Source organism: Aquarana catesbeiana, linkage group LG04 (genome assembly GCF_042186555.1).
Source record: "Aquarana catesbeiana isolate 2022-GZ linkage group LG04, ASM4218655v1, whole genome shotgun sequence".
NCBI lineage: Eukaryota > Metazoa > Chordata > Amphibia > Anura > Ranidae > Aquarana > Aquarana catesbeiana.
In genome coordinates this window covers 658755522-658779724 of record NC_133327.1, presented here as the reverse complement: position 1 = coordinate 658779724, position 24203 = coordinate 658755522, and the positions used below count along the sequence as shown (strand labels likewise).

Here is a 24203-nt window from a genome sequence, read left to right as displayed (position 1 = left end):
GGTGACCCTCCACTTTAATGTATATTTAAAGGCTAAATTCACTATTTTGAACATGTTTAGGATGGAACATGTAACATGTTCTAGCAGCTGCAGCCTCTCGCCCTGCTCCCCAGTGCCAGTGCACCTTCTCTAGGCGACTGCTGTCACTATATGAAAATAACATGGCTCCACCCACCAGGCTACGTCACTCATTTACAGTGCTCTGTGCATGCTAAGCTACAAGTACCGACAAACTTTGCGGCTGTCGGCGTGTAGTTTCAATGAACTACCAAGGCGCTTGGAAGTTCATTCTCATCTTCCTATCAGTGTGTATCTGCCTACCCGTACGAGGTACGAGCAGACAGATACACAGACAAGTCTGCAGGAGTCCTGCATGGCACCCGCCATCTGCTGATTCCGGGTGCCATGCTTTACAGGCTCCAAGAGAAAAAAATAATAAATTCACATTTTTTTTACCTGCAAATATTTTTTTTTTTTAAAAGGTGAACTTATCCTTTAATTATATGGACTGCTAACCAAAAAGGACATACACACCAAACATTTTTTCACACTTTTTTTTTATTTGTACTTTTGTTCAATTTTTTTATTTGGAAGTATACATTTCAATATGATGATTTAAAAATATTCACACTGTTATGCATAAGAAAATATTGTGCTGCACTAGTTTAAAATAAGTATAATTTAGATCTGTGAAGTCATTGGGGTTGATTTACTAAAACTGGAGAGTGCAAAATCTGGTGCAGCTCTACATAGAAACCGCTTCCAGCTTTTCTTGTCACAGCTTAAAGCGGAAGTAAACCCATAGATTTAACAGTTTCCAAAAAACTGTTACATACCTGGAACATACCGGGAATGTAACTATAACATTGAATGTGCTCTCAACCAAACTGTCAAACTATCCAATGGCTGGTATCATAACTGATCACATGTGCAGCATCATGGCAGTTGGAGATTAAACAGAGGCCAAGATGGCAGCTTCCTTGGCTAAAAATGATAGGAGGGTTTATTTCCACTTTAATTGAAGAAGCTGACATTAGAAGCTGATTGGCTACCATGCACATCTGCACCAGATTTTGCGCTCTCCAGTTTTAGTAAGCCCCTTGTTTGCACCCTATTGTCGGCAATGGCAGTGTTCAAATCATTATGACGCTGACTGCAGCGATTTGAAAAAGTAGTTCCTGCACTACTTTTGGCTATTTCGGGTGCGACTTGCATAGACATTTGTGCATGAAGCCGCACAGATGTCTTTCAAGTCGCACCTCAAGTCTCACCTGACATGCGGCTTTGTAATTTTGCGATTTCACATAAAGCCACACGATTTCAAAGCTGCATTTAATTTGAACGGGGGGCTAAATCAACCTATGATGGGGCACTATTCCTCCCACTGACACCAATGATGGGGTACTATTCCCCCCACTGACCACCAATGACGGGGCCCTATTCCCCCCACTGACACCAATGATGGGGCACTATTCCTCCCACTGACACCAATGACGGGGCGCTATTCCTCCCACTGACACCAATGATGGGGTACTATTCCCCCCACTGACACCAATGACGGGGCGATATTCCTCCCACTGACACCAATGATGGGGTACTATTCCCCCCACTGACACCAATGACGGGGCCCTATTCCTCCCACTGACAGTGGAGTCCTTGGTGTGTTTCAGGGCGGATTTGGGTGTGTTGCAGGGCAGGTTTGGGTGTGTTGCAGGGTGGGTTTTGGTACGTTGAAGGGCGGATTTGGGTGTGTTGAAGGGCGGATTTGGGTGTGTTGAAGGGTGGGTTTTGGTGTGTTGCAGGGCGGGTTTTGGTACGTTGAAGGGCGGATTTGGGTGTGTTGAAGGGTGGGTTTTGGTGTGTTGCAGGGTGGGTTTTGGTACGTTGAAGGGTGGATTTGGGTGTGTTGCAGGGCGGGTTTTGGTGTGTTGAAGGGTGGATTTGGGTGTGTTGCAGGGTGGGTTTTGGTGTGTTGAAGGGTGGATTTGGGTGTGTTGCAGGGCGGGTTTTGGTGTGTTGAAGGGTGGATTTGGGTGTGTTGCAGGGCGGGTTTTGGTGTGTTGAAGGGTGGATTTAGGTGTGTTGCAGGACGGTGGCCCGCCCTGCAACACAAATTCGTCTGTAACGTCATAGGTCAATTCTCCTGCATGAGCAGAGAGGCAGGCAGAATCTGACGATTACATTATCCCTTTGCAGATTGTTGGATAATGCATCCAATGGTCTGTGCATGCGCAGTGTTGACATCACGCCAGCATATCAGCTGGAGTGACATTGCATACTGCGCATGCGCAGATCGTCTGCATTATTCGATTGAACACGGTTCAGCAGGAACCGGATGAGATTCGAACCATGTATGGACAGGCTGAATGTACCCAAGTTGATCGATCGACTTAGGTACAATCAGCATGTCAAATTTTACATGCGATTATTGCAAGCGGCTATTATAGTCAGAGTCTGTTGGAGTCGCACAAATTTTGAAAGTAGTTCCTGCACTACATTTTGCAAGTTCAGGCTTGACCTGCATAGACATCTGTGTATGAAATCACACAGATGTCTTCCAAGTCGCACCTGAAATAGCACTGAAATGCTACTTCAAGTGAAGACCAGGATATTAGTGGCAGTTAGTGTCAGATTGTCCACCGCAATATCGCAGTCCCGCTAGAAGTCGCTGATCGCCATTACTAGAATACATAATACTAGAATACAAAAAAAAAGAAAAAATATTCCAGTATATATACCATAGTTTGCAGACCCTATAGCATTCATGTAAACCAATCAATATATGCTTATTCAGATTTTTTTTTTTTACCAATGCACGCAAATTGACCTAAATTTATGAAGAAATTTAATTTTTTACATTTTTTTTATTGGATCTGTTTTATAGCAGAAAGTAATACAAATATTGTTTGTTTTTCAACAAAATAAAAAAACCCCAATGGTGATCAAATACCACCAAAAGAAAGCTCTATTTGTGGGAATTTTTTTTTTATAAATTGTCAGTTAAAATAACGCAGTGCCAAAAAAGCAAAAAAATGGCCTGGTCATGAAGGGGGGTAAATCTTCCGGAGGGCAAGTGGTCTCAGCTGTGCTAGACCTTTACATATATGAGCTGACTGATGCTCAGAGCCCTCCCCCCTCCCCCCTCACTGCTGCTGGGCAGAACACTAAAAAGGTATAAGTGCTGCCTGTTTGTTTTTGAAAAGCCATCCTGTTAATCAGGAACTGATGTGAGTTTAGTTAGTGCCCCCCGTCAAGCAGATTTTTTTGTTTGTTTTATGCTACCGACTTGCTGTACAAAGACATCTTGCATTCACAACTGTGTTTGCTTCAAACGAGTGATAGAGCTGGCAGCTGCTGTGATCAAGGCTACCCGCTGAAACGCGTTAGCCCTCTTTTATACTTGTTATCATGTAAGCCAATAAGGTAATTTATATGGACTTTGGAGTTGCCAGCACTATCACTCGTTTGAAAATATTGTGATGATTCGAGGACATCTGAGCCAGAGAACCCGTCTGTGGATTCTATCATCAGTCGGATAGTGGTTCTCTCATTTTGAGCGCTGCACCTGTCCTTCATTCCCTGTGTTTATTTGCTGCCTTGCTGAATAAACATGCGAGACAAACCTGCTGGGACTGTTTCTGGGTGATCCTGTCTTCTGCATGCCAATACCAGTGAGACTTTGCTCTTTACAATATATATACTGGATATATATATATATATATATATATATATATATATATATATATATATATAGATGTATATGTAAAGCGCTGCGTAAATTGACGGCGCTATATAAGTACCTGAAATAAATAAAAAAATAAATAAAATATAGATATATATATCTATAGATATATATAGATATATCTATATATATATACACATTATCTCACAAAAGTGAGTACACCCCTCATATTTTTGTAAATATTTTATTATATCTTTTCATGTGACAACACTGAAGAAATGACACATTGCTACAATGTAAAGTAGTGAGTGTACAGCTTGTATAACAGTGTAAATTTGCTGTCCCCTCAAAATAACACTCACTTTTGTTGCCAGCGGTTTAGACATTAATGGCTGTGTGTTGAGTTATTTTGAGGGGACAGCAAATTTACACTGTTATACAAGCTGTACACTCACTACTTTACATTGTAGCAATGTGTCATTTCTTCAGTGTTGTCACATGAAAAGATAGAAGAAAATATTTACAAAAATGTGAGGGGTGTATTTTTGTGAGATACTGTATATATATATATATATTATATATATATATATATATATATGTATGTATATATATATATATATATATATATATATATATATATATATATGCATTGAAACTATAATCATAGTCAAGAGGGTGGGACTTTTGAGGCACAGCATTTTAGTAAAAAATATAACATTTTATTTTGTTTCCTTAAAATGAAACATATAATGACAGTTTTATAGTAAAATGCAATTATAAAACAGTCATTTCCAACCATTCCAGTCATTTATACAACATAGTCCTTCCGTTCAACGCGTTTCTTGGACATGGTCCTCTTCATCAGGAACTAACAGCTGCCATCTAAGTACAGTGACAAAATGAATTTGAATTAATAATCATGTCAATATAGCAATATAAATGACTGCAGTGGTTGGAAAATGACTGGTTTATAATTGCATTTTACTATAAGTCTGTCATAATATGTTTAGTTGTAAGGAAACTAAATAAAATGTTATATTTTTTACTAAAATGCTGTGCCTCAAAAGTCCCACACTTTTTACAATGATTATAGTTTTGGTGCATCAGTTCTAGGGACGTGGCATAGAAATTGACTTACATTTTGATTGAATCAATTATATATATATACACTGAGCAAAATTATAAACGCACCAGTGTTGTGTTTGTCCCTATTTATCATGAGCTGAACTCAAAGATCTACAACTTTTTCTATGTACACAAAAGGCCTACTTCTCTCAAATATTGTTCACAAATCTGTCTAAATCTGTGTTAGTGAGCACTTCTCCTTTGCCGAGATAATCCATCCACCTCACAGGTGTGGCATATCAAGATGCTGATTAGACAGCATGATTATAGCACTAATAGCAATAAAAGGCCACTCTGAAATGTGCAGTTTTACTGTATTGGGGGGGGGGGGGGGGGTGGTACAGCGGATCCGAAAACCAGTCAGTATCTTGTGTGACCACCATTTGCCTCACGTAGTGCAGCACATCTCCTTCACATAGAGTTGAACAGGTTGTTGATTGTGGCCTGTGGAATGTTGGTCCATTCCTCTTCAATGGCTGTGCGAAGTTGCTGGATATTGGCAGGAACTGGAACACGCTGTCGTATACGCCGATCCAGAGCATCCCAAACATGCTCGATGGGTGACATGTCCAGTGAGTATGCTGACCATACAAGAACTGGGATGTTTTCAGCTTCCAGGAATTGTGTACAGATCCTTGCAACATGGGGCCGTGCATTATCATGCTGCAACATTAGGGGATGGTTGTGGATGAATGGCACAACAATGGGCCTCAGGATCTCGTCACGGTATCTCTGTGCATTCAAAATGCCATCAATAAAATGCACCTGTGTTCATTGTCCATATCATATGCCTGCCCATACCATAACCCCACCGCCACCACCATGGGCTACTCCATCCATAATGTTGACATCAGCAAACCGCTCACCCACACAACGCCATACCCGCTGTCTGCCATCCTCCCTGTACAGTGAAAACCGGGATTCATCCGTGAAGAGAACACCTCTCCAAAGTGCCAGACGCCATCGAATGTGAGCATTTCCCCACTCAAGTCGGTTACAACGATGAACTGCAGTCAGGTTGAGACCCCGATGAGGACGATGAGCAGATGAGCTTCCCTGAGACGGTTTCTGACAGTTTGTGTAGAAATTCTTTGGTTATGCAAACCGATTGTTGCAGCAGCTGTCTAGGTGGCTGGTCTCAGACGATCTTGGAGGTGAAGATGCTGGATGTGGAGGTCCTGGGCTGGTGTGGTTACACGTGGTCTGCGGTTGTGAGGCCGGTTGGATGTACTGCCAAATTCTCTGAAACGCCTTTGGAGACGGCTTATGGTAGAGATATTAACATTTAATTCAAGGGCAACAGCTCTGGTGGACATTCCTGCAGTCAGCATGCCAATTGCACGCTCCATCAACACTTGCGACATCTGTGGCATTGTGCTGTGTGATAAAACTGCACATTTTAGAGCGGCCTTTTATTGTGGCCAGCCTAAGGCACACCTGTGCAATAATCATGCTGTCTAATCAGCATTTTGATATGCCACACCTGTGAGGTGGATGGATTATCTCGGCAAAGGAGAAGTGCTCACTAACACAGATTTAGACAGATTTGTTAACAATATTTGAGAGAAGTAGGCCTTTTGTGTACATAGAAAAAGTCATAGGTCTTTAACCACTTACGGACCGCCCGCCGCAGTTTTACGTCGGCTGTTTGAAGGAGGATATCAACTAGCTGCCATAACCCCGGTATCCCCTTCTTCAGCGGGCAGTCAGCTACAAGATAAAAGTGGTTTCTGTTGCAGATTCGCCGCGAGATCACTTTTATCGGCGTCGGGAGAGGGCCCTCCCTCCCGCTGCGATCCGGTGCCCTCCGCCGCTTACCGGAGCTGTCGCTAGCTGGGTATGGAGACGAGTGATGGGAAGACAGCCCCCACCCATCTCCATACAATTGCTGGGCGGAAGCGACGTCAAAGCGTCACTTCCGCCCACAGCTCTTAAAGGGACATTTTTTTAAAATCATTTTTTTATATGACAATTTTTTTTTTTTTGTTATTGCATTTTAGTGTAAATATGAGATCTGAGGTCTTTTTGACCCCAGATCTCATATTTGAGAGGTCCTGTCATGCTTTTTTCTATTACAAGGGATGTTTACATTCCTTGTAATAGGCATAAAAGTGACATTTAAAAAAAAAAACTGAGTAAAAATAAAAAATAAAGGGTAAAACAAATAAGAAAAAATTTTTTTTTTAAATGCGCCCCGTCCCAACGAGTTCGCGGGCAGAAGTGAACGCATACGAGAGTAGCGCATATGAAAACGGTGTTCAAACCACACATGTTGGGTGTTGCTGAGATCGGTAGAGCGAGAGCAATAATTCTAGCCCTAGACCTCCTCTGTAACTTAAAACATGCAAACTGTAGAATTTTTTAAATGTCGCCTATGGAGATTTTTAAGGGTAAAAGTTTGTCGCCATTCCACGAGCGGGCGCAATTTTGAAGCGTGTCATGTTGGGTATCAATTTACTCGGAACATTATCTTTCACAATATATAAAAAAATTGGGCTAACTTTACTGTTGTCTTATTTTTTAATTCAAAAAAGCGTATTTTTTCAAAAAAAAGTGCGCTTGTAAGACCGCTGCGCAAATACGGTGTGACAGAAAGTATTGCAACAACCGCTATTTTATTCTATAGAGTGTTAGAAAAAAAAAGTATAATGTTTGGGGGTTCTAAGTAATTTTCTAACAAAAAAACAGTTTTTAACTTGTAAACAACAAATCTCAAAAAGAGGCTCGGTCCTTTCAGCTCATGATAAATAGGGGCAAACACAAAAGTGTTGCGTTTATAATTTTGCTCTGTATATATTCAGTATATATATATACTATATGGCCTTTACACGTACATGAACTTTAAAGGCATACCAGTCTTCGTCCGCTTAGGGTTCAATATTGAGTTGGCCCATCCTTTGCAGCTATAACTCTTCTGGGAAGGCTGTCCACAAGGTTTAGGAGTGTGTCTATGGAAATGTTTGACCATTCTTCCAGAAGCGCATTTGTGAGGTCAGGCACTGATGTTGGACAAGAAGGTCTGGCTCGCAGCCTCCACTTGAATTCATCCCAAAGGTGTTCTATTGAGTTGAAGTCAGGACTCTGTGCAGGCCAGTCAAGTTCTTCCACCCCAAACTCGCTCATCCATGTCTTTATGGACCTTGCTTTGTGCACGGGTCCAAATCATTTGGTGGAGGGGGGATTATGGTGTGGGGTTCTTTTTCACTAAACCTTGTGGACAGCCTTTACAGAACAGTTGAAGCTGTTATAGCTGCAAAGGGTGGGCCAACTCAATATTGACTAAGACTTGGATGCCATTAAAGTTCATGTGTGTGTAAAGGCAGGTGTGCCAATATTTTTGGCAATATAATATATATATATACCCGAACGACACACTGTACATCATTGTATTGTACAGTACAAAATTTTTGTTTGTGTTCTGTACTTATGCAAATTAAAACAACGTTATTGAGCTGTAGTTTTGCATTTAGACCTTTTTTTCACAATATAGTACAGTACAGTAGTTAAGAATACTTATAATATTGATTACTTGTGGCTTCTCGTTTAACTGCCAATTCCTTTAACGACCTGGTCATTGGAATGCAACCTGGTCGTTAAGTGAGGAGAGCTTGTATGTATATATATATATGTGTATATATACCGTCAGGTCCATAAATATTGGGACATTGACGCAATTCTAATCTTTTTGGCTCTATACACCACCACAATGGATTTCAAATGAAACAAACAAAATGTGCTTTAACTGCAGATATTCAGCTTTAATTTGAGGGGGTATTTACATCCAAATCAGGTGAACGGTGTAGGAATTACAATAGTTTGTCTATGTGCCTCCCAATTTTTAAGGGACCAAAAGTAATAAGCCAATTGGTTGCTCAGCTGTTCCATGGCCAGGTGTGTGTTATTTCCTCATTATCCCATTTACAAGGAGCAGATAAAAGGTCCAGAGTTCATTTCAAGTGTGCTATTTGCATTTGGAATCTGTTGCTGTCAACGCTCATTATGAGATCCAAAGAGCTGTCACTATCAGTGAAGCAAGCCATCATTAGGCTGAAGAAACATAACAAACCCATCAGAGAGATAGCAAAAACATTAGGTGTGGCTAAATCAACTGTTTGGAACATCCTTAAAAAGAAGAACTGTGGTGGATGACCAAAGAATTCTTTCCCTGGTGAAGAAAACACCCTTCACAACAGTTGGCCAGATCAAGAACACTCTCCAGGAGGTAGGTGTATGTGTGTCAAAGTCAACAATCAAGAGAAGACTTCACCAGAGTGAATACAGAGGGTTCACCACAAGATGTAAACCATTGGTGAGCCTCAAAAACAGGAAGGCCAGATTAGAGTTTGCCAAACAACATCTAAAAAAGCCTTCACGGTTCTGGAACAACATCCTATGGACAGATGAGACCAAGATCAACTTGTACCAGAGTGATGGGAAGAGAAGAGTATGGAGAAGGAAAGGAACTGCTCATGATCCAAAGCATACCACCTCATCAGTGAAGCATGGTGGTGGTAGTGTCATGGTGTGGGCATGTATGGCTGCCAATGGAACTGGTTCTCTTGTATTTACTGATGATGTGACTGCTGACAAAAGTAGCAGGATGAATTCTGAAGTGTTTCGGGCAATATTATCTGCTTATATTCAGCAAAATGCTTCAGAACTCATTGGACGGCGCTTCACATTGCAGATGGACAATGACCCAAAGCATACTGCGAAAGCAACCAAAGAGTTTTTTAAGGGAAAGAAGTGGAATGTTATGCAATGTCCAAGTCAATCACCTGACCTGAATCCGATTGAGCATGCATTTCACTTGCTGAAGACAAAACTGAAGGGAAAATGCCCCAAGAACAAGCATGAACTGAAGACAGTTGCAGTGGAGGCCTAGCAGAGCATCACCAGGGATGAAACCCAGCGTCTGGTGATGTCTATGCGTTCCAGACTTCAGGCTGTAATTGACTGCAAAGGATTTGCAACCAAGTATTAAAAAGTGAAAGTTTGATGGATGATTGTTAATCTGTCCCATTACTTTTGGTCCCTTAAAAAGTGGGAGGCACATATACAAACTGTTGTAATTCCTACACCGTTCACCTGATTTGGATGTAAATACCCTCAAATTAAAGCTGAAAGTCTGCAGTTAAAGCACATCTTGTTTGTTTCATTTCAAATCCATTGTGGCGGTGTATAGAGCCAAAAAGATTAGAATTGTGTCCATGTCCCAATATTTATGGATCTGACTGTATATATACAGTATATATATATATATATATATATATATATATATATATATATATATAAAATATTTTTACATATTAAAAAAAACAACTTCAAGTTCAAGTCAAGTGTCAACTCTTGATCACCTTCTCTTTGGCACATAAGCAATCACACTATATATCATTGTACCATGGGATATGTAGTCTTTAGAAATTGAGGAGAAGCTGCAAAGTTTGCAGGAAATCCAGGAAGTTGTGTAAAGAGACGACCAGCAGACAGGCAGGACTCACAACATGAAAGGAGATTTTTCAAGTTGGCTTATATTGGATTGCCAAAAAGAACTATTGTTTGTATTAGTATTACTATGCTGTTGTTATAAAATGTAAGTGGATGCTGTGAACCATACATCTCCTTTAACAATGGTCCCGCATATAGATGCAAGAAAAAGAAAATGTTTGCCCAAAAGTTTTTCATATGAACGATATAATTCTGTTCAGCAATATGCCATCTGATATGCTACGTAGCAGCACATTTTGTCTGATTTGTCAGTAAAAAAGATGGGAGACGGGGTAAAAGGCTATTTTTGCATCACCTCTAATCATTTCCACCATGGCCCACAGAGGAGCTGGCTTTCTCAAAGGGAGTTTTATTTCCACAGCCCTGCTCCGCCGCCTCAAGCACTACTTGTTATTATATAGTAGTACATTAAGAGAGACGGAGCCAAATATAGTTGTCGTTCTTTGGTGACTCACTCTCCTGTGTATCATTAGTTACTTAAAGTAAAGCTTGGATACCATTTATTCATGTTTCAGCTGTAAGAATGAGGAGCTTTGTGAAGTCTTGGCGTCACCTAGTGATGGCACACAAAATGCTAAAGGGGATCTCCACTGTATCTGAACACCACAAATCAAAAATGCTGTTTAATTTATTTTAAATATTCACCCCCAAAAAAATCACCCATCCACCCATATGTCTCCATGCTTTGATTTCTTGAGAAATCACTTTGAACCTCTCCCCCCACCCCCACCCCCAATAGCATTTCCAGCCACAGCCATCTTGAATAAGGGCAGATGATTCATGTAGTATTTACTTCCAAACATCTATGTGCCCTCTGCTCAGGCATGCAAGCCGGAGGGTGTTCTTAGCTGACAAAGCCCCTCCTCTCTTAAAATGAAAGAAAAGAAAATGCCCATGAAGACTCCAGGGATGTATGACATCAATTTGGCCTAAGCCAGAAATCAGGAAGCAATTGGAAAAAAAAAAAAATCAAAACAAGTAAATATAATATACCTTTTCTTGTTAAAAAAAGAATATATATAATATACCTTCCTATCTATTTACTCATGGTAGTAATATAAGGATTTAAAACAGTTCTTGTTAATTGAGAGAGTTTAATTCCACTTTAATGTTATTCTAAGGGGACTGCGCAGAGTTTTGTGGGATATAATTATCCCTTTCATGCCTAAGCTTTTTTTTTTTTACATTTGTTGCTTACAAGTTAAAATTCGTATTTTTTTTTTTTTTTTTTATTGCTTAGAGCCTCCAAACAATATATATATATATATTTTTTAGCAGAGATCCTAGAGAATAAAATGGTGATCATTGCAATAATTTATGTCACACGGTATTTGCGCAGCAGTCTTTCAAAAGCAATTATTGGGGAAAAAATACACTTTTATGAATGAAAAAAAAAGTAAACAGTAAAGTTAGCCCAATTTTTTTTTTGTGTAATGTGAAAGATGATGTTACGCTGAGTAAATAGATACCAAACATGTCATGCTTTGAAATTGTGCACACTCGTGGAATTGCGACAAACTATGGTACCTAAAAATCTCCATAGGCGACGCTTTAAAAAAATTTAACGGTTACCAGGTTAGAGTTACAGAGGAGGTCTTTTGCTAGAAATTATTGCTCTCGCTCTGACGATCTCAGCGATACCTCACATGTGTGATTCGAACACATTTACATATGTGGGCGCGACTTACACATGCGATTTCTTTGCTGCGTGAGCTCACGGGGACATGGGGGGGCGCCTTTTTTTTCTTATTTTTTTTATTTATAAAAAATGTTACATTGTCACTTTAAAAAAAAAAATTCTGATCACTTTTATTGCTGTCACAAGGAATATAAACATCCCTTGTGACAGTAAAAGGTGGTGACAGGTACTCTTTATGGAGGGATCGGGGGTCTAAAATACCCCAGATCCCTCCTTTGGACTTCAAAGTATTCAGATCGCCAAAAATGGCGATTCTGAATACTGTAATTTTTTTTTTCTAATTCGGCGCCATTGGCAGCCGAGTAAACCGGAAGTGACGTCGCTTCTGTGTTTTTACATTGGAGACTGGAACAAAGACATTTCTGGATTCGTTCCAGTCTCAGCTTAGGCGGCGGAAGTGCCAGATTGTGGATCGTGTCTTCCGGTGGGACGGGAGGCCCGGGAAGAGTGGCCGAAGGCAGTGGGATGTCCCACCCCACGCCTTTAGGATAACAGCTGAGTGGCTTTTAGCCGCATCGATTGTTATCCCTAAAGAGCCGACCGCCCGCTCTAAAAAACGACAGCCCGCTCTATAACCCCTTCAAGCGGAGGCCACATATGTGCGTATGGTCGGCGCTAAGGGGTTAAGTGGTTGTTTTAGGTTATACACTCACTTTATTAGGTACACCTTGCTAACGTGTTTTCCCAAAAACAATACCGTGTCTAATATTAATTTTGGTTACAAGAAGCACACTAGGGCTTATTTTCAGGGGATTTCTTATCTATGTCCCCTGTCTTCTCTCCCCTTTTCCCCCTGTCAGCTCAGGAGTCATCATTATGACATCTTTAATCCTAAAAATAAACCTTAGTTAAAGTCATTGTAAAAATATGTAATCCGTTTTGTAAAAAGATTATATAAAGTCCAATGAGTCTCCTTTTGTAACTTTATTGTCGAAAATACCTTATTTACAGTGCCACTGGGCGCTCATGTGATCCACCAGAGCTCTTCTTCCCCGCTCTAAGCACTGCAGAGGGAGGGGCCGAAATCCCCGCTGACGTCAGCCCCGCTTCGAGCGTTGCAGAGGGAGGGGCTGAGATCCCCGCTGACGTCAGCCCCGCTCCGAACACTGCAGAGGGAGGGGTCTGAGATCCCCACTGACGTCAGCCCCATTCTAAGCACTGCAAAGGGAGGTACCAAGATCCCCACTGATGTCAGCCCCACTTCGAGCACTGCAGAGGGAGGGACCGAGATCCCCACTGATGTCAGCCCCGCTTCGAGCACTGCAGAGGGAGGGACCGAGATCCCCACTGACAGCCCCGCTTCGAGCGCTGCAGAGGGAGTGGCTGAGATCCCCACTGATGTCAGCCCCACTTCGAGCACTGCAGAGGGAGGGACCGAGATCCCCACTGACAGCCACGCTTCGAGCGCTGCAGAGGGAGTGGCTGAGATCCCCACTGATGTCAGCCCCACTTCGAGCACTGCAGAGGGAGGGACCGAAATCCCCATTGATGTCAGCCCCACTTTGCGCGCTGCAGAGGGAGGGACCGAGATCCCCGCTGACAGCCCCGATTCGAGCGCTGCAGAGGGAGGGGCCGAGATCCCCGCTGATGCCAGCCCCACTCCAAGCACTACAGAGGGAGGGGCCGAGATCCCCACTGACGCCAGCCCCACTCCGAGCACTGCAGAGGGAGGGGCCCCAGATCCCCACTGATGCCAGCTCCACTCCGAGCACTACAGAGAGAGGGGCCGAGATCCCTGCTGATGCCAGCCCCACTCCGAGCACTGCAGAGGGAGGGGCCAAGATCCCCGCTGACGTCAGCCCTGCTCCGAGCACTGCCGAGGGAGGGGCCGAGATCCCCACTGACACCAGCCCCACTCCGAGCACTGCAGAGGGAGGGGCCAAGATCCCTGCTGATGCCATCCCCGCTCCAAGCACTGCAGAGGGAGGGGCCGAGATCCCCACTGACGCCAGCCCCGCTCCGAGCACTGCAGAAGGAGGGGCCAGGATCCCCAGTGACACCAGCCTCTCTCGAGCACTGCTGAGGGAGGGGCCGAGATCCCTGCTGACGTCAGCCCCGCTCTGAGCACTGCTGAGGGAGGGGCCGAGATCCCTGCTGATGCCAACCCTGCTCTGAGCACTGCAGAGGGAGGGGCTGAGATCCCCACTGACGTCAGACCCACTCCAAGCACTGCAGAGGGAGGGACCGAGATCCCCACTGATGCCAGCCCCGCTCCGAGCAATGCAGAGGGAGGGGCCGAGATCCCCACTGGCGCCAGCCCCGCTCTGAGCACTGCAGAGGGAGAGGCCAAGATCCCCGCTGATGCCAGCCCCGCTCCAAGCACTGCAGAGGGAGGGGCCGAGATCCCCAGTGATGCCAGCCCCGCTCCGAGCACTGCAGAAGGAGGGGCCAGGATCCCCAGTGACACCAGCCTCTCTCGAGCACTGCTGAGGGAGGGGCCGAGATCCCCGCTGACGTCAGCCCCGCTCCGAGCACTGCTGAGGGAGGGGCCGAGATCCCTGCTGATGCCAACCCTGCTCTGAGAACTGCAGAGGGAGGGGCTGAGATCCCCACTGACGTCAGACCCACTCCAAGCACTGCAGAGGGAGGGGCCGAGATCCCCACTGATGCTAGCCCCGCTCCGAGCAATGCAGAGGGAGGGGCCGAGATCCCCGCTGATGCCAGCCCCTCTCTGAGCACTGCAGAGGGAGGGGCCGAGAACCCCACTGATGCCAGCCCCGCTCCGAGCACTGCCAAGGGAGGGGCCAAGTTTCCCGCTGATGTCAGCCCCGCTCCGAGCACTGCAGAGGAAGGGGCCAAGTTCCCCGCTGATGCCAACTCCGCTCTGAGCACTGCAGAGGGAGGGGCCAAGATCCCAGCTGATGCCAGCCCCGATCTGAGCACTGCAGAGGGAGGGGCCGAGATCCCAGCTGATGCCAGCCCCGATCTGAGCACTGCAGAGGGAGGGGCTGAGATCCCCACTGACGTCAGCCCTTGCTCCGAGCACTGCAGAGGGAGGGACTGAGATCCCCACTGACATCAGCCCCGCTCTGAACACTGCAGTGGGAGGGGCCGAGATCCCCACTGACATCAGCCCCACTCCGTGGACTGCTGAAGGAGTGACCGAGATCCCCACTGCAGAGGGAGGGGCCGCTGACGTCAGCCGGAAGGAGAGGAGAAGATCTCCGGCGGGTCACGTGAGCGCCCAAAGGCACTGTAAATAAGGTATTTTTCGACAAGTTACAAAAGGAGACACACTGGACATTATATAATCTTTTTACAAAACGTATTATATACTTTTAGAAGGACTTTACTAGGGCTTTTTTTTCGGGGTAGGGCTTATATTGCAGCCCTCCCAGAAAATCATGCTAGGTCTTAATTTCGGGGTAGGGCTTATTTTCAGGGAAATACGATAATACTGAGTTGGACCCCTTCTGCCTTCAGAACTGCCTTAAAGTGTAAGTTCAGGCGAAACCTAACTAACCCTAAACCTGCTCTCTGCCACATTCTAAACCATGTAAAGCAAAAATCACTACACTTACATATTCTGCAGCCGATCCGGTTCGGTCCCAGGCTGAGCTGTCAGCAGCAACTTCAGTGTGGAGGCAGGTGCAGGTAAGTCTATGGGTGACGTCACTTCCCAGTCATTGTCGGTCCTTTTCTGCACACAGCATCTGCAGCTGGAAACCGGGCCAGATCAGCTGCAGAATAAGTAAGTACAGCGAATTTTGCTTTACAGGGTTAGATAGATTAGGTTTGCATAATATGGACACCTCCAGTAGGTAGAGACAATCCTTCCATGGGCCTGGTCCTCTTTCATAGGCTGTGAAGACAGGAGAACTCACTGGGGTTGTGATAGGACCAGTGCTCAAGAAGAGGATGAGCGAGGTCTTCTGTTTATTCCTGGGGCCCTTCTTTGGGAGTGCACATCATTGCAGAATGTGGACACCTCTGCCTGGTAGAGGCAACCCTTCCAGTGGCCAGGTCCTCTTTTATAGGCTGCAGAGGCAGAAGAACTCACTTGGGTTGTGATGGGGCCAATGCCCAAGAAGACAATGAGCAGGGAAAAGCCCATTTTATTTACCTGAAGCCACTATCACATGAAAACCCTGAACCCTTCTGTCTTCTGTTTATTCCTGGGGTCTTTCTTTGGGTGTCCACATCACATAGAGGCAGGAGAACTCACAGGGGCAGTGAAGGGACCAGTGCCCAGGAACAAGTGCCCGATCCCCAGGGCAAAAAATTAGGTTGGCTCATAAAGGAAACTATGACTATGAACCATAACACTGTGGGATGGCTTAGGAAGAACTGTAAGATAATTGGGACACAATGCAATACTTTAATTTCATATTTTCTGGAGCTGGGCTTTAAAGAAATATTTTCCCAGGAGCTAAATGACCAAGTTCAGGTAAGTCCAATAGGAAAGGCTAATAGATGATCAGGAACAGAGTGTTTTGTACCTGCTGGTGGATCATGCTGAAGAGTCTGTTCTCTACATAAACAAGGTTTTCACTGAGCTTCTGGGAGGGGCTTCTGAGAGGGACTGTGCCCTCTTCTCATATGATTATGTGCTGTGCTACTCACTTTTCAGCTCATGTGAGGACACCAGGAAATATAACAAGATAACAGCCTCATTTTTCATGAGGTCAGATATAGAAGGTGAAAAACCCAACAGGTCTTGGAGTGAATTAATGAACATACCCCTCTTGCCTGAACTTCTAAGGGAATTGCATGATAATTTTACATTGCTGCACAAGTATTCTAAAATATCACTTAGAATTGAGTATAGACTCATCTGACAATTTGTAAGATCATCTAAATTAGTACACAAGGAGATGACCCATGCAGCCTGGCCTGGAGCAAAGCATTAAAAGCCTGGTGGAAACAATGTGCTCTATCAGGGGAACTAATAAAACCTGTCTGTAGCCACTTTACCCTCACAAGGACCACGTGGTCTCTAGAATTCTGCTCCTAGTCAAATATTTGAACTGCCGTTTGCATCACTTATCTCACGTTTCTTTTTTTCTTCTATTTTAGAAAAATCCTGGACCCGGAACTTATGAGCCAACCAGACAACTCCTGAAACAACCACCCACGCTTGCCAAAATGGGTCGCATGCACGGCCTCTTCTTCCGTAATTCATTTGACTTTTGAATTGTGAATCACGGGAGATAATTAGGGTTCTGCTTCTGTCTGTAAAATGGAGTTCTCTTTCTGAATGACGACAGCACTATGAATATACCAGTCAGCGTCATGAGTGCAGCTATTATCTAACACCTAATGCATGCTTATTCAGTAAGGCATAGAGCAATGGCAGTGACCCAGAGAGATAGTCAACCTATTACAAGTGGAGATGAGCAGATCCATTTGTGTGACTGACAACAAATTCAGACACTGCTCTGATATGGGTTTTCCTGGGAAGCAGTATTCCACTTTTGTGGTGAATCTTTAAAGTTATCTACAGGACCCATTACCAGTTTACTTCTGGCACTAGAAGGGTGTTCAGTGGGACTTCTCATAGGTGATTCAGTAGGTATACCGGAGATGTAAACCCAAGCACTACAATCTTATCATCTTTAAAATGCCAATATAAATTCAAAAGTTATTAAATATCTGGCAATCCTATGAAGGTCCTTGGTAAGCACTTTCTGTTATAGGATGACAACACTCTGTCCTTGTCTCAAATGTGTGCTCCCGCATTGAAACCCTGTCACCTATGTTTCTGCTAGGGACTATACGCTGCCATGCCAACACTCATTGTGCAGCCTCTGTGGGTGGGTGGGCTGTGAGTGGGTGCTTGTAGACAGGAAGTGGCTGCCAGAAGCTGAATGATATCAGCAGCAGCAGTTCACCAATGAAAGTCTGGAATGCAGGTCTTCTGCATTTTGGACCTTCATCTCTGAACGCACAGGGTCCTAGATGCCAAAGCTTCTCATAGACTTTGACAGGCTGCCTGCAGGGAGGTTGGATGTTGCAATTGCACCCCCAATCAAACTAAAATACCAGGAGAGACGCACTGCTCCTAGATGGCTCCATGTGCAAGGGGGCTTAGGGCTTACATGTACTTTAACATCTTGCTGCCCGACCACAGTACATTTACTGCAGCGGGGTGGCATGGTACATGTACGTCATCCAGCCTGTTCCGGGTTGTGCTCACTGCTTACTCATGCTGTCACTAGCTACAGTCAGCAGGTTCTGGGCAATGATTTATAGCTGAGACCTGCTGATCGTAGGGTGACCACGTGTTCCGGATTGCCCGGGACAGTCCTGCATTTTGCAGGTCTATCCCAGGTCCCAGGCACCTTCATTCTGGGACAATACAGTGTCCTGAAAAGAAATTGACACAGCCACCTTGCACAGTGCATTCTGTGCCCTGATTGGGCAAAGCTTTGCCCAATCAGGGTGCAGTAAAAACTGGTTGTTAGGGAGCGGGGCCAGGAAGCCGGCCGCCACGTCCTAACAACGGATGGGTCATCAGCTGTCAATGGGCTTTGCAGCTGATAGCTGAATAATAAGGGAGAAGAAAAATGGCAGCTCTGTTAGTAAAAGCAGCACACATTACACACATTACAGTTGTTAGGCATACCATTAACCTCTTGAATGCCCCTAGATGTTAACTTTTTCCCAGTCAGTGTCATTAGTACAGTGTAGATGTATAGTGTACAGTATTATATATGATCGCTGTATTAGTGTCACTATTAATGTCAGTGTCAGCTAGTCAGTTAGTGACCCTCCCAGCGAGCGTCTGTTAGCATCAGATTTCCCACCACAATTGCCAGCCACACTATCACAATCCCACTATAAGTCGCTGATCACCGCCATTACCAGTAGAGCATCATAGCTGTGTAAATTCCAGTATATATACCATTGTTTGTAGACGCTATAACATTTACACAAACCAAGTAATATACACTTATTGGGATTTTTTTCTACCAAAAACATGAAGCAGATTACATTTTGGCCTACATTTATGAAGAAATAATTTTTTTTTTATTGGATATGTTTTATAACAGAAAGTAGCAAATATCGCTATGTTTTTCAAAAATTTCTGTATTTTTTCCTTTATGCAATCAAAAAAAAAACAGTGGTGTTCAAATACCACCAAAAGAAAACTCGATTTGTGTGAAAAAATTATCTACATTTGGTTTGGGTACAATGTTGCATGACAACGCAATTTCCAGTTAAAGTAGCACAGTGCTCAAAAGCAAAAAATGGTCATGAAAGAGGAAAAACCAAGTGGTTCAGATTCTTGGGGGTTTAAGGAGCTAGAATTCCACAATCTCCCCCTCTTCCCCCATAACCTGTGTCAAATATTTGGCAGATAGGTCCACTCTGCCAAATTACCATTGGAGCAGATGTTCCATTTTTCGCTTATCTCCAATCGCATCCAATCACACTATTTAATTTTCCTGCTGCAGTCATTTAAAATCTGCACGGTTGATATTGATTGCTGTCCTGGAATTTCATTGCTTTATTGAATAAGCATGATCGAATCCCCCCGAATTACAGTATGTGCTTAGTCCAATATACCACCCACCTTGCAACCCCACTGAAACTTTCCCAACTTGTCCCATTGCTTCATTTTTAAATTAAACTAAAAAAAAAGTCATTGACCAAGTTGATTGCTTGTAGGTGGAGTCATCATTTCAAAGTGATCAGATTATGATTAGATGAAGGTGTATGTTGTCACCTCTAGAGAACTGCCCTGTACCTGTGCACACAAGCACTAAAAGGAAACCCCAATGGGTTAATACACATGTGCTCAACAAAATGGTAGCATCATTACTCTAGATTGTAAGCTGCATGAGCAGGACCCTCCTATTCCTACTGTATTGAACTGTATTTGTAATTGTACTGTCCCCCCTCTACTATGTAAAGCGCTGCACAAATTGTTGGCACTATATAAATCCTGTATGATAATAATAGTAATAATGTACTGCATGCTTTAAAAAGAACATTGTTTATTGGTTCTGAAGCGTCAGCTCTTCCCTGGCCAATAGGAATTAACTTTTGTGCAAATGGACAAAACATATATTGTTCAGGCATCAAAAAACGTTCAGGCATCATAAAACTCAACACGTTTCCCGAGTCACTGCTCGCTTCTTCAGGAGTAGATGTAAATGCAGTGTATCTACAGAAAAATATCAATGAGAACTATATAACATAAAGATAAATGCCATAAAGCAGATATTGGGGACCTTACGCAAAGAGAGCCCATACCCATATGGACTGAGCCAACGTCTCAAAAGCCAATCAACCAACAGGTGGCGGCAAGGTGTGTCTGTCCTGGGAGCTGAAGGAAAGGAACCAGCAAAGAACCCCCCCCCCCCCCCGGGGGACAAATGGAGGGCAGGCATAACATGGAAGCCAGAATATGTAACTTTTGATGTCCCTCAATGTCCAACATGATTGGCAGCTGCAACAAAAGTGTATATCAAAGTAGTCAAATAAATACTAGGAAGGCCAACCATATGTGTTGTGTATATATCTATATAGATATATACAGTATATATATATATACACGGAAAGCCAACCATATATAGGTGTATGTAGTAAATAATGAAAGAGGTCTACATAGTATACAAGCCAATCAAGTATAAGTGTGGGCATGGAGACAGATGGGGAGGGAAGTTGTGTAAAGGTGCAAAACAGTACTGAAGGGGACAGCAGTGAAAGGGAAACTGATGAAAAATAAAATAAAAAAACAAACAAACAGTGACATGTGAACTCTATTGCACAGCTGTAAAGACACATTTTGTGTTGCATGCTAGTGAAGAATAAGACTGCTTACCATGATACTTGTGTTCTCAACACGTAGAGTGTGGGGCCATGAAAAAAAAGATCCCATGATGCTTATCCCTCCATACATACCCCCCAGAGGGCGTGGCAGGTTCCACCCTAACACCATAAGCAGGTGGCTGAATGGCTCAAAAGCCAATCAGCCAACAGGTGGTGGCAAGATGTGTTTATCCCAGGGGTTGAAGGGAAGGAACCAGCAAAGAACCATCAGGGGACAGATGGAGGGCAAGCCTATGTAGCGCCGGTAGATTTTTTAATCTACCGCTGATAGGTTAATCTTGTGGGTTAGAGGAAGTTAGATTTGCCTCTGTTCCAGCTTGGCTGAGTTGCATGTAGTTCCACACTGTGCCAGTGGGTGTCGTTGTCACCATCGGCTGGTGTTGGAAAAGCAACGTGTTGAAGCGTATGAGTGCTCCTCTGTCCCGGAGACAACTCGGTGGAGGTGATCCTCCGAGTTGCATTCTGGGAGAGGGTATTTATGGGACAGACACCATGTGTAGGGGTTCATTTTCAGCCACCTGCTGGCCCTCCTGGCCTATGCATTAAGAGTACCACCTCGTGGTCCTCCGTTCCGGAGGCCCACGTCGCTGTGGCGTGTGGGTGGGCCCAGAAGCCTGTCTGGGGCCTACCACAGCAGCAGAGGAATGGTCCTGAGCTGTCTATCCTGAGAGAAGAAGCTGGACAACCAAGGAGATCCCAGGGGAGGACCCGTCATTGAAGGATCATGCAGAGCGCTGGTCTGGAGAGGGGCCTGGTGACTCGGTTGGAGGACGTATCCTGAAGTGATCTTACTGCATAGTACTGCCGGGTTGGCTTAAAGGTTCAAGTACTGTGTCTGACATTCATTGCAAACCAATACATCCTGTGGCAGAGGATCGTACGGGTTTTATTCCAAACAACTCTGTGGCAGAGACTTTTGTTCGTGCTGTGTACTGGCTGCTAGGCAAGTGAGAGAGGCCTATCCAGGCGGGCAAAGATTGGGTCCCACAAGGGGGAGCGCATTCAACCATTCAACCGCAAGTGTTCAATTCAAGAGAATGTTCTAAAGAATACTAAGGAAAGGTATTTGAGCTTCCCTGCAACTTTCCTTCTGCCTCTTTCCTGCTACTTCCTTTATTATTTGTTCATTAAAGCATTGAAAAATCTACTCAAGCGTTAGTGTCTTCATCGTCCAGAGGTAAACTCGACGGGACCCTAGACCCGGTGCCGGTGAAACAGAGGTATCAAGAGTGAAGGTAACAGCCCGCTTTAAACCAGCAGCTCCACCGAGAGTTAGTGCTACACCTACATGAGAGTGGCAACTTTGCTCTGAATTCAGGAACAGTGCAGCAATGTTGTCACATCCTTCAAGGAAGCTGCATGCAATGTACTTATTTTGGATGCCCCCCCCCCCCCCAGCAACCCATTATACTTAGCTGAGTCTGATCTCGATCAAGTGCTGTGGCTGATAGCAGTATCTCTCTCTCTCTCTCTCTCTCTCTCCTCACTGGACAGAGAGGTAGCAGCAAGAGCCACGCTCTGTGTGTCAATGGAGCACTCGGCAGGGGGGGGAGGAGCCAGGAGCGCCAGCAGGGGATCGGGACTGCTCTGTGCAAAACCATTACACAGAGTAGGTAAGTATAACATGTTTTTTTTTTGTTTTTTTTTTTAATCTAGGTTTACAATCACTTTAACTGGTAGGATCAACAGGTTTGCTGTAATAAAACTATTTCATGTTCGATTAACCAAGGTGACTCCGATCCATTCTTAAACACAAATGTTAATGGGCGCTTCTACCAATCGGACCTCCCACTGGCTTTGTTATATATGTCTTTCTATTGACTTGAGCCCCGGTCAGCCATCTGAATTGCCCCATTTGGGGATCCACCAGTGGAAAAAACTCAACTGAGCACATCTGGTAGTATTGCATACGGACTTTAACCACGCAATTGTGCAAACACTTCTTTTAATAACTTTTTCCAAACTAAATTTACAAAGACTCCAACCAGCCAAGTATGCTGCACTGGGTTTATCTGTAATACTCCCAATAATAATTTCTTCCCTTTGCACCCCCTTTGCTGAGCTGTAACTATTCTCTATGGAATATAGCTATCTTTATTTTTGTTATTATATATGTAATTTTTTTCTTTACCTTCTATTTTCTTCATTGCTTCAATTTTTCCATTATCTGTTTGCTGCCTACTGGGCTGAAAGGCCCATGGGGCAGTTATATTTTTATTACATTTATGATAGTAGTCATATATCTATATGTAATCCTGTTTGAACTGTTTATTGCTTCTTAGGATGCATAGGATGGCATCCTTTTAAGGTGTGTATAACCTATTATGTCTTTACATGGCGGCTTGTCTCAGCAGCACACATGGAAGGCTACAAGTTAAATGAGAAACATTCAAGCCATCGATATTACCTCATTAGCAGAAGCGGTTCCTAGCGTTATGTGAGGAGTAATGAAAACCTTTCAAGTTTGTTGGTTTTTTTTTTTCCATGTGGAACAAGAGATTATTGTTTAATAATTCATGAGCATGAAGAATTCATACAAGATAAAACTGCCATGTGTCTCTTTATTCAAGTTTCGCTGGTTAAGTCAACACAGCTGCAAACTTTTTTAGACCTAGAGCTGCTTCTCCACAACCCAATATATATATATATATATATATATATATATATATATATATATATATATATATATTCAACTACGTGCCACTGTAATACTAAAGCAAGCGAAAAAAATTTCCCAGGACCGGCAAGTCCGAAAACCAACATTTGTGCACATCATTTTACTCTTGATAGTGGATAGCTTTGGAATTCAACTAAAATTTTCTAAAAAGAAAGTAAAGTAAAGGACTGGACAGAAGAGCAGAGACAGATCAGTTTATTCTGGTGCTGAGATCTCAGGACTGCAAGCTATTGACACATGCTGTAGGTGTGTTGATTTACTAGGGAGGCAAGTAGACTATTCGCTTTGCACAGGAAGTTGCTCTTTGCAAGCAAATTTTCCCAAAAGTTTAGGAAATGAGGTGAAGCTCTGCTGACTTCCATCATCCAAACGTGTACAAGCAAAAAGTGCTATTTTTTGCTTGGGTTTTCTTTGCAAAGGGAAATTTCACTACATTCACCTTTATCTGGTGTGACGGACTGCCTAGCACCCAGTCTGGGTGCTTCCTCCAAAGTACAGCTTCCTCCACTCTGGATCCAGGAACCGGGTATTATAGCTGAGCATTGCACCCAAGAACTAGAAGACACTAGCTTAGGTGTAAACTGGAACTGACTTTATTGTAAACTTACACAGAATATATACCACACAAGATCAGGTAAGAGTTTATTCACATTATCCCAAACAATGCAAACTGTAAACACTAATATAGTCAGCAAATCTTCCTGTTCACACCTGAGCTCTTTCTGCTTAAAGCT

The 24203-nt window shown here is 43.8% G+C and overlaps 1 protein-coding gene across 1 annotated transcript in view; it reads left to right on the top strand.

Moving 5' to 3' along the window:
• Positions 1 to 17318, top strand: part of STPG4 (sperm-tail PG-rich repeat containing 4) — a 127004-nt gene extending 109686 nt beyond the window's left edge. The window contains exon 7 of the mRNA XM_073628507.1: positions 17031 to 17318. Coding sequence (XP_073484608.1) covers positions 17031 to 17147 — 117 coding nt within the window. The 3' untranslated portion in view covers positions 17148 to 17318. The remainder of the gene's footprint in view (positions 1 to 17030) is intronic.
• The last annotated feature ends 6885 nt before the right edge of the window (positions 17319 to 24203 follow it).